The sequence below is a fragment of the Tubulanus polymorphus genome, chromosome 5, assembly GCF_964204645.1.
Source record: "Tubulanus polymorphus chromosome 5, tnTubPoly1.2, whole genome shotgun sequence".
NCBI lineage: Eukaryota > Metazoa > Nemertea > Palaeonemertea > Tubulaniformes > Tubulanidae > Tubulanus > Tubulanus polymorphus.
In genome coordinates this window covers 6,665,475-6,676,571 of record NC_134029.1, presented here as the reverse complement: position 1 = coordinate 6,676,571, position 11,097 = coordinate 6,665,475, and the positions used below count along the sequence as shown (strand labels likewise).

Here is an 11,097-nt window from a genome sequence, read left to right as displayed (position 1 = left end):
TTCCAAAACTGCCGGGTCTGTTATGGTTAACTTCATCATGATTTATAAAACGAAATGTACGACGGGGTAGATAGGCAGCCGACCAAAAGGCCAACGTTAATAAGGTCATCAGGAAGGAAAAACAAGGTATCAATTGTACGCATGGCGTCATCTGGAACATTGGACATATAAACTAACCCGATACGTCCATGTTTAAACTAATTTCGTTTCAGACACCGTCTGAAGTCGATGCGATTGATTTTTCTCTTTGCAAGATAAATGAATCTCGAAAGGCGCTGGATATATTGTATTGTTTGTGCATTTTGAGTCGTAGCCGGTAATGAGCATAAATGAAATGAGTTGTCGCGTCTGGACGTGCCTAGAGCCGAACTGGAACGTATACTGTCGATGTAACAGATGGCAATAACGGTCTACAACAGTAATATATATATGCCATATTGCGTCGTCAGCTTGGACGCGGTCAACTGGAAAAGCTGCACACCAAAGAAATATAACGAAAATAAGAACTATCAATAAACAAATAAATATGATGTATTTTCACTTGTATGATTTCACTTGGTTAAATTGATTTTACTTTTTTCGTTTTGTTTTGTTTCCAGAACATAAAGCGCAAACCGTTTCATATGATGGCAAATCGATTTCAACCGCGTTGAAATGAAACATGCCATTCATTATACGTATAACTCTATACGTTAATTACGTCCAATTTTCAAGTATATGTATTAATGTCGAGAGATCTGTATTTGTCATATCGCTTCATATTCAACCGGTAGCGTATAGCTATATCATTGTCAATTATGGGCGTTACTGCACAGGAAGACAGTCGGTACACCGGCATTTATAATAGCTCAGTTTCGTCCTCCTTACAACAGTGTTCAAACGTGAAACATAACTAAGAAAAAGAATGTCTATCTAATTGTCTTATTCGAAATGTGTCACGGATCTAGGCTCGTCTAACGTTACGCGCCTAGAATCGAGACTTAAAAATGCAACAATTAAGAAATCTACCCGCCAACCCCCTCCCTCTCCCCCCTAAGGCGTGCACATTCACTACCGACACTTACTTGATAACGTATATACGGTTTTTATGAAGAACTAAACGCCAATGATTCAATGATTCAGCTTACTTACCCTGTTTGATCGACATGACTACACGGGTGACTTCGAAAGATTCGACCTGTGGTTCAAGACCTCTTTCACTTGAAATATATGTGCATTTGACTCGTCAAAGTTTCGTTAAACTATATTTTCATCGAACAAGGTTGAAGTTTGTAACCTGGATCAACTGTATCAATCATCGTAAAGTTTATTTCTTTATAGTTAACAGCGCCGATGACATAATCTCCTTTATAAGGAGGCCCTTTATGTATTAGTCGCTGCCTGGCCTGCTTTGATTAATCCTGCGTAGAGCGCCGCATCTTCGCTTTGTAAATGACTGAAAACGTCTGAAAATTAATATCCATATTATAATCCTCGCGTCTCGGAAGACATTGTCCGCGTGTATTGATGAATTATTTCATTAATTCAATAATTACAACAGCAGATTCATATAATGCGCATATATTTATACATGGTGATATACGCGGCATCAGATGATATAAATCAGCCGAGTGAGCGGAGAAGGCTTCCCGCGACACGTTTGTTTTCACCGCGCGTTGAACGGGATCTGTCTGCCTCACGGAGACAGCGTCTCTCTGTCTGTCTTCCTCTATTCTTATCTCCCTATCCCCTGTCACCCTCTCACCCTTCCCACGAGGGAGACATCCTCCCCCCAACCTTCAAACTGACCGTTCGATCGCACAGGCTCAGTCTACTAATTCCAACAACCCTGTAATACAGTGATTTTTCTGTCGTCTTATCGTTAGTCGACGTGTTTCTGTGGCGAAAAAAAAATCCACGAATACAACAACCCTGTCAAAAGAGGTGAGTCCAATATTTCAGAGCCCTTGGATAATGTACTAAAACTTTTTAAAAGATTGAATTAAAAGCAAACTTTCTCCGTGAACACGTCTAATTCAGCTCGGATGACAAAAAACGATAGATACTGACGGGGATTTATCCATCATTTACCTAAACCGGAATATTGTGATAGCGACGCGTCGATTTATTTGAATTACAGCCTTCCAAAGACAGCAACACTCTGAGCGTATAAGAGACGTTTTCTTTAAGCTATTGAAATCTGATTTGCAGGTAAACGTGAAAAAGAATTACCAAGAGCGTGGGAAGGTCGTGCGAATCAATTTCCGACAGGGAGTCGTAATCAATAAACGTCGAGCTCATTAGGAAAACCGATAACTCTATATCAAACACGGCGATGTACTTTCGCTGAAATCGAATCTTTTCATTTCGTTGAATAACTTGATTTGAATTCGAATTTGGAATGTAATCAGACTATTGACGTGTTCACAGCCTCAAAATATTCTGCACTTGTTTTTTTTCGACGTTTTATCAGCTATTTCGTCGGTATGTTTTGCATTCAAACCACCACCGCATCTAAAATTCTAATCCGGCGTGAGGCGTCTTCGTTTAATGGTCTCGTTATATCGGCGATATTTCGAGAGATTCTAGAGAATTTCGATCAATTTCTACAGAGAATAGAAGCCATTGAATTTTTTAAAATGCTATCCGTAGAGTTACTTATCTAGAATTTGACATGACTGCAGTGATTGTACATTAAGCACACGACTTGGTTGGTGACATCATGAAAACGTTTGATCATGTTTGATCTCTTAGGGGAAATTAAAACTGCGTCATATAGCATTGCCGTTCTGAAACTGCATGGAATTTGCTGTCGATGATTCGGACGAAATGGAAAAATAATCCACAATGCGAAACAGTACATTGTTCGCTATTTCATCGACTTCGTCCGCGAGAGACAAGCTGCAGAAATTGAGAAATCTGCGGTGCATTTCGGCGTTTGTTTTTGCGCTACGGATATTTTAGCCGATCGATCGATAGTTCGGTATGTAATTGTCAGCTAGATCGGATTACACGGCGTTCGCCGCGGGAGCACATGTCTGAGACGGTCCCGCGGGATTACACTGCAAGAAATTACTTGACAATGTAAGCGCCCAGATTGTTCACGGTCCACGATTGATCAGGTTTTTCCTATTATGCCGCGGCTTGATAGAATTTGACGAAGCGATCATATTTATATTTACTGTTTATCCCCGAAGTATTAAGGTGCGATGTTGCCAATTCGTTTATGGTTGGAATTTAGACGTGTCGCCGAATGCGCGTTTGTCCTACCGTACCAGTCATCGCCTTAATAGCAAGTCGGCCTCTGGACGGTCGTTTCAGCTCTGTCGGGTCTACTCTTAAGCTCAACAGAAATGCGGAAGGAGGCATCATTATTTTAGGCTACAACAGGGACAGTAAGAATTGGACCGCCGAAGTCAGATCAAGCTTGTCTGACGGTTGTTTCTAATCGAACCGTCCTCAAAATAAGAAATATTAACTGCGATCAAACACATAAATGAATAAACGTATGAAAGACTTTTTATTTTCATAAGAAATTCAACAGAAGATAACAAATAAAATGTGAATTTCGACCAACAAATCGAAGAAGAAGTAAATAATACACAATACGATAGAACACTAGATTTAATGATATTACAATACAACACGAATGAGACAATTTTTACGAGATAGTGACCTCACTGGCGCTGAGCGGCGGGCGCCGACGATGGGTTGATCAATACGCTTATAATACTGTATAGTCCCGGTAGCGAAAACAGCAAGTAGACAATACCAGCGATGATAGAAACTGAATAATAAATACACTCAATAAAAAATTAAGGCATTTGATGGGATGGATTCACAGATGATTTTTCATATCAACTCATTACATGCAGAAAAATCCAGCTAAAATGACTCGTCTATTGTAGGAAACTTTGATAAAATCCGTAATACAATAAACCGTGGGAAAGTCGAATGATGTAAGTTGGAAAAACATTCAAATATGAGAAAAATGTAAACTACGATATAGCAAGCTAAAATAGGTCGATGACTAAGGTGCCGTAGGCCAACCCCGGATAATATAAGTTATACGTGGTACTAAGATTGAGCTGTATTATTCCAAAGCTGGAAAAATCCGACTTTCTCAAAGTCAGAAATTTTCTAAATTGGAGAAAAATTTCCAGTCCAACATACGCATTGATTTCCTGTATCTCTAAAGCTAATAAAATCCTAGGATTTAGAAATTGAAGTTTCTTGAACTTAAAATTCTATTTGTGGGACTTGAACACGTCATCTACACTGATTTATTACACGTATCGATTCAGTATTTCATTCTGATACTCCATATTTGGCCATTTCAATATATCGAGAATCTACTTAAAAAGTTACAATACAAAACTGAGAATTTTAAGTCAATAATAAAGAAGTCTTATCTTACTGAATTTCAGCGATAAAGTATGAATTGATCTTTTATCTGCGTAGATAGCGATACCAGTGCATAGAACATGGGATAAACATCCGCCAAAAAATAAACCCATGAGGTTCTGAAATGAAACAATCAATAAGAAAGGCTGTAAGAACAATTTTTGTATTCAGATATACTTTCAAGTTTTTCTCTGGATAGGGGCCATTCATGAAGTAGGCAATAAGGGCCACATCTCCTTATGTACATTTTAAGCTTGAAATTTGACATTAAAGATCAGCACAATTTTATTCTAAAAATGTTAGTTTCAACAAAAACATAACATCCAAATCCTGAAGTTAACTGCAAGGCCAAGTGTAGATGAAGCTAAAAATTCGAATTATCTAGACTTAATGAACTCAGATTTTAACGCATTGGATAGCGGAATACCCGGTAATTACCTGTCTCAGAGCCAGAGCTAAAATAACGAATCGAACCCTTTGCGAGCATTCGGCCACAAACAATGCTGATACAGTAGCTGAAAATACACGCGCGACATGTCTGCCGATCTTACCCCGTCTCTGATCACGCAATACATCCGTAGATTGTTTTTCCAACTGAAATATATTACAAAATTGGTACTTTGAACAAAATTCTGCATTTCTTGCTAATCTTTAACACTCCCGGGGCCAGTTGCACAGTCGTGGCTTAAGTCCAAAATTGGTGTTAAATCTTAAGACTGGTCTTAAGTTGTTAGAACTAAGTTGGTCTTAGACTGGTAAGTCTAACCCGTGACTGCGCAACCGGCCCCTGATCCCCACATAGATAACGAATTAGCGTTACGCATACATCGAGCAGTATAAACACTGGCCAAGTCAGTGGGCAACCGGTAGTTCTATTCGTCTACTGGTTAGCATGCTTGCTCTACATACGAGACCCTGGTTCAATCCCCCGGTGAGTGCGCGTAATTTCACCGTCACTTCTCTTAATTGCAACATAAAGCCACAACCTACCTCTTTTTCTTTTTTGTCCAGATGAGCATGAACAATGTCATATTTGTGAGAACTAGCATACATTCCCATTCCTTTCACTGAAAAATAGACACGCAGTTAACTCTAGTTGGGTCCAATTTGAATCAAGACTTTATACTGGCTTAAATCTAGTAAAACAAGATGGATAGTAGTTCATAGGTTGAATTGTTTACTTGAAATACAAGTTATATTGACAAATATTCGTTACTAATGTATAGTAGTAGCTTCATCCAGTAAATGAAGCTGCTATAAGTAGTGAAAACTTGTACTTCAAATACACAAGTTTACCTATAATTTAATAATTTCCATCTCATTTTACTTAATCTTCACCAGGTTGCACAGTTCCTCATTCCTGGCTTTAACCTAAAACGACTGGTCTTATTAATTCATTCAATTTATCATTAGGATCAAAATGGGACTAATGTCTATTTCAACTTGACTTGAGAGCATATCAAGTGGCCTAGCTCAGTCAGTTTTGATGGTACATACCTGATTGATAGAAGTCAGTCTTATTAGGACCAGAAAGGACTGGCAGCTGACTTAAAGCATTGCTTTTTATCCATTTTAAACTGTATTGAAGGATATCCAAAAAAGTCTTCATTGAAAGGGGTTAAAAAGGGAAAATTGACTCCATGATTTGAAAGTTTAACAATATGTTTCCATGCCAACATACCAAACTTCAATTGGTAGGCATGGAAACAGATTGTTAAACTTTCAAATCATGAAGTCTCTTTTCTCTCATGAACCCCTTTCAGTGCAGATTTTTAAGAAATCCTTCAATACATTTGAAGAATGGATAAAAAATCAATATTGAAGGTCCACTGCCAGTCCTTTCTGGTCCTAATTAATAACTTCTATAATGTATTTACCACCAAAACTGACTGAGCAAGGCCACCTGATGTGCTCTCAAGTCAAGTTGAAATAGACATTAGACTCTAAGTATGTACCGGTACCTGTATATAATGTCCTTGCAGCTAATGTCAAGTAGATGACGGTAGATAAACAGACAATTAAGAAAACTTGTAACCGAGCCATCAGGTAGACACCGACTGTGACTTCAATACATAATGAAATTTTTTAAAAAGTTTAAACTTTAACACAGTAGAACAGATGAACATTATACGACAAATGAGCTCATTTCAGCTAGCAGTAGATTACTGTTTCAGTTCATATCCTTCCATTCGATCAAGAAACAATACCGGTATTCCAACAAATGATATTATTAAATGGTCTCTGCAGAAATATTGAAATTTAGCTCGAGTTTAGATTGTATGATTGAAAATTGGGGAATCTTTGCATCAACATATCTACCAAATAAGTACTTCGAACAAAATTCAAATCAACATTTACTGACATACATGACATAGCATCCTTTGAGATGAGTGTTTCTTTTGCAATAAGTAGACAGTGAAAACAGCAGCGAAAAAATAATTTGTTCACAGGATTAGAGTTTACCTGTTGCAACGAAAAGCACCAGTTGAGTAAGAAGAGTGCCGAAAAACACCGCAAATTTTGATTGTCGGCTGGATAGACTAACTGTTGTGAGAAAAGCTCGACTACATAGTTCTGATATAACTATCATCGAGCAACTGTTCGCGAAACTCTGCAGTATCTCAGTTTTCCTTTCATCGTCCAACACCATAATTGTATATCTACGAATGAAATCCTGCTATCCAGAATAGTTAAGAACTTTGACCAGCAAGCAGTACAATCGCTAGGCCCTAACCTGCAAAAGATAATCAATATGGATGAAGACATGGATATCCAAGTAAAGTTTTAAAGGGCTTGTCACATATAGCCAAATTATTGCGTCTAGGTCTAAGGTGTTCATCTCTACCCCAGTATCCTCCCACATGCCTAGAAAAAAATAGTATTCTTCATTCTTATATTATGGCGCTTTGATTCAGACTTTTTGATTTTGGACCCAAGCTTTCTTAAACAGATGTTAAATGTTGGTTTGTTGAATGTTGTTTTTTGTTTGCTTTATGTCTTGTCTGTTTTTGATTCGAGCACACTAAAAGTAGAAATCCAGTCCTATGCAAATGGACAGGGGTATTGGTACGGGTACCTAATCTCTTACTAATAACAACATAAACATTTTCCTTATTTAGAAACCGTAAATTAAGAATTGGCAAAACTTAACATAAACTTGACAGACTATTATTGGTACCATATCGCCGGTTTTCAATCTAATTGACGCTTGAAAAGAACAGTTATTGGCAGATTACTGATCACCACATGTTGAAAACGCCAACATCTTTGCGCTGACAACACTTATTTAACCATCCAGGTTACCTTTCAAACTGTAAATTGGCAAAAATCTTTCGATAAATGAGAAGCAGACCAATTTCTGAGTTTTCAAGGGTAAACCTAATGATAGGTTGTCGGATTTCCACTGGTCATGTTTAAATCCAGTATCCGATGAATAGTGACAGCACTCGCTTCTCTGTGCAGACCCCTCTGCGCTGACTATCGCTTTCCTGAGCAGGTTTTCGGACACGGGCTGTTCAACAATTGGCAGGTTTGGACGTAATATGCCAATCGCATCTTCAAAAGCTTCTTAAGCATCAACCGCACAAAAATGTCGTCGGATTTCGTACGAAATGTTTTGGTTGGTTAGCCACCCTGGTTGGAGTTGATGATTGAGGCCGGAGGTCACTGGCGGATCCCGGCGCGGCCCATCCATGAATTTGGCTGTATATCCCTGAATTTTGACTTCATCCAATGGTTATTGTTTTGCTCGTTTTTCTTGCCGCAGGGACAATTCTTATCAACGGTAAATGCGGAGCACAGGAGGCATGTCGCCGAGTTAACTACCGCACTCTACTCATCCCGTAAACCGCCACATTTGCGTTCCAGAAGTTCACACAAATCCATTATCTGTCTGCAAATTGATGCAAATGCATCCATTTGGTTCTAGTCAAATTTATCTGCTATAGGCGTTCAACGAAAAATGATTGATAAAAACTGTTTAATGGCAAAGAACTGTTGGTTTCCCAATCAGTCGACTCGGCGAATCTGGCGTAATACTACGTGTTATTAGTGTATTTCGGGTTGACAACAACAACCCAACTATGCCTAGAAATCGAACGGGCGTTATCTGCTACGGTCTGACCGATGTCTACACTTACCCGGCAATAATGGCCATTATACGAGTCCTGTTGTATTTAATTGGTATAGTTGCAAACATTCTCGCTTTCTCAGTTCTCGGGGCTATGAAACACCAGGGAAGCAGCGTCTATTACTTGCGTATGTTAGCTATAGCTGATACAGTGAACTGTTTGACAGGAGTTTTTGCCAGAGATTTCGAAATGCTTATTCGTAAAGTCAACGCGATCAAATTCATACGATATAATCGAATCCACCAAATGTATCGTCTACACGTAAATCACTATGTTGACGCTGTATATCAAATGACTACAGCCACAAGCTCCTGGATACTTTTCGTGTTGAATATTGACCGATACATCGCAATTAGATTTCCACTCTCAGCGAAAAAACTATGCACGGAATCTAACTCCAGACGTATCTCTATTATCATCTGGATTCTGACATTTATTTTTGATTCGCCAACTCCGTGGGACACAATGGATATCGTCAACAAGCCCGGTCATCCTTGTGCACATACCCGAAAGATGCGTGTACTATTAGCTAACTACTATTATGCTTTATTCTACGATTTCATTTTCGGTAGAGTCATCTTGAATTTCATCCCTGGAATTCTTATTCTGATATGCAATGCTCATATGTTCTGGTTAGTTGGAAAAGCCCGACAGAACCGACGACAATTCAAACAGAAAGATGAAGCTGCTTATTCCAGTAGTAGAAAAGGAGAACTGCAAATAACACTTACAATAATGACATTAAATGTGTTTTATTGCTTTCAATACGCAACGGGTGTAGCAAATACGGTGATACCAGCTGTAAGTAAATTGGTTGGTTGGAAAACGCGACCTTACCAATCGGGGCAGCTTTTACAGGCAGTAAATGCAATGATGAATCTATTTGTTTATATGAGCATTCGTTCGGGATTTGCCCGGACACTTGTTTGGCGTTTGTCTTGTGGTTTTATCGGCTCACAGATGTAAATTATCACCTCGGAAACTCATTTCATTACCTTTACTTTATCTGTTCTACTGCCCTGAATCCAGCCCCATTTGATCAAAAACTCATAACGTGAGTTTTGTTAATTAGTCGGAAAACCAGACGGTCGTTACCATCATAGTCTTTGACTAGGGCTATAATGCAGATCCGGCGGTGAAATGGAAAGTATATGTACCATATACGTGATACGGTACCTTTAAGCTGGTTTACCAAGCGTGGTGTCAGGCAATATCCGCCGGTCCTTCTTGGGAACCTAGCTGTACCCCAGAAACTCAGCCATAAGCACTTAGGTATATAGTTCTAGACCATAATCTATCCCTTAGTCATCATATCGATTTTGTAGTCTCTAAGGTACAAAAACTAATAAACCCGCTGAAACACCGAGTAGGACTTTGAAATCCGAACATCTGGATAAGATCTATTGCTCGTATATCAGTCCCCATTTCGATATTTCTGAACTGACCCCCTTCAAACGCATGGTTTGTATAAGTTCAATGAAGACCACATATTTAGTTCTGTGCAAATTAAAGGTTTAAGTAGGAAAGAGGAAATTAATCTCAATAGACTAAGAGTCGACTTCTTACTTAAAAATCATTTCTTCTCACATAATTTCTTGGTGCCAGATGGAAATCGTATGTACTGTTACAAGAAACAAACAAGAAACAATTCATTTCTTACTCCAGTGTAACCAGCCAACTCACTTTTAATCTATTATAAACCTTTTGGACGAACTAGCTACCCTCGAAATTATTCATACTTTTAATTCCCTAAACCGAACTGAAAAATGTAATTTTCTTCTTCTTGGCAACCCAGCCTTGCTTGACTTAAACACTAATACTAAGATAATCACTCTCTCATCCAAATTCATTTGCAAAAATAGCGACCGTTTACCACTACCCTGATAGCATGTTCTCATTCTCATTTCCCCCAGTGTTATTCCTTATTCGTTAGTTTTGTGTTACTCTGTTCATATGTATATGTATGTAATTGTATGTTCAACCTGTCCATGATGGGTTTTTTCCCGCGCGACAGGTGTCTTTCTTTCGTATCTTATGTCAGTTTGATGTTAATAAATTGGATTATAAAACAATCAGGTTGAAGAATAAACCGATTCCTTACCAGTTTCTAGAGCTTTATTCAAATACGGGCTAAACCATTAAGAGGCAGTTTATAACGCCTTGGCCATATATGCGTAGCAAAACTACTATGACCTGGACTTACTTAGCAGCAGCATCCGAAGTATCTCGGAATACAGTACTCGCCTCAGTTTGAAGAAACTGCTTTTTGCGGCCCACCTTACTGTGTGATATTTTCGTCGGTGTGGGGTAATAACTGAATCGCAAATTTGGACTAGTTTCTCGGAGTCTAATGTTGATTTTATCCAATGATCATTTTATTCTCGTTTTTCTTACCATCGGGATTAATTTCTACCAAATAGCAATATTTACGCTGCTGCACAACAGTCAGCACCCCTAGCACTTGTCTTGTCACTAATCATATCGCAATATACCGTAATATCGATTGTGTTCATATTATCTATCTTATAGGGAGCAATTAACTATATTTGAACTATATCAAACAGTATCTGTACACGGAATCCAA

General features: G+C 38.6%; 1 protein-coding gene across 2 annotated transcripts; it reads right to left on the bottom strand.

The window, feature by feature from the left end:
* Positions 1-3,593: 3,593 nt before the first annotated feature.
* LOC141906141 (putative divalent cation/proton antiporter TMEM165) lies at positions 3,594-9,743 on the bottom strand. Of its 2 annotated transcripts, none has more exons than XM_074795353.1 (7): positions 9,690-9,743; positions 6,847-7,117; positions 6,345-6,446; positions 5,374-5,450; positions 4,822-4,977; positions 4,397-4,502; positions 3,594-3,766 (listed from the first exon to the last, which is right to left on the bottom strand). In XM_074795353.1, exons 2-7 carry the CDS (start codon positions 7,031-7,033, stop codon positions 3,657-3,659), a joined length of 738 nt encoding a protein of 245 aa, XP_074651454.1. In that variant the 5' UTR covers positions 7,034-7,117; positions 9,690-9,743; the 3' UTR covers positions 3,594-3,656. The 2 variants fall into 2 exon arrangements, with proteins under 2 accessions (XP_074651454.1, XP_074651453.1); XM_074795352.1 differs by lacking the exon at positions 9,690-9,743 and adding an exon at positions 7,687-7,771.
* Between the last annotated feature and the right edge of the window lie 1,354 nt (positions 9,744-11,097).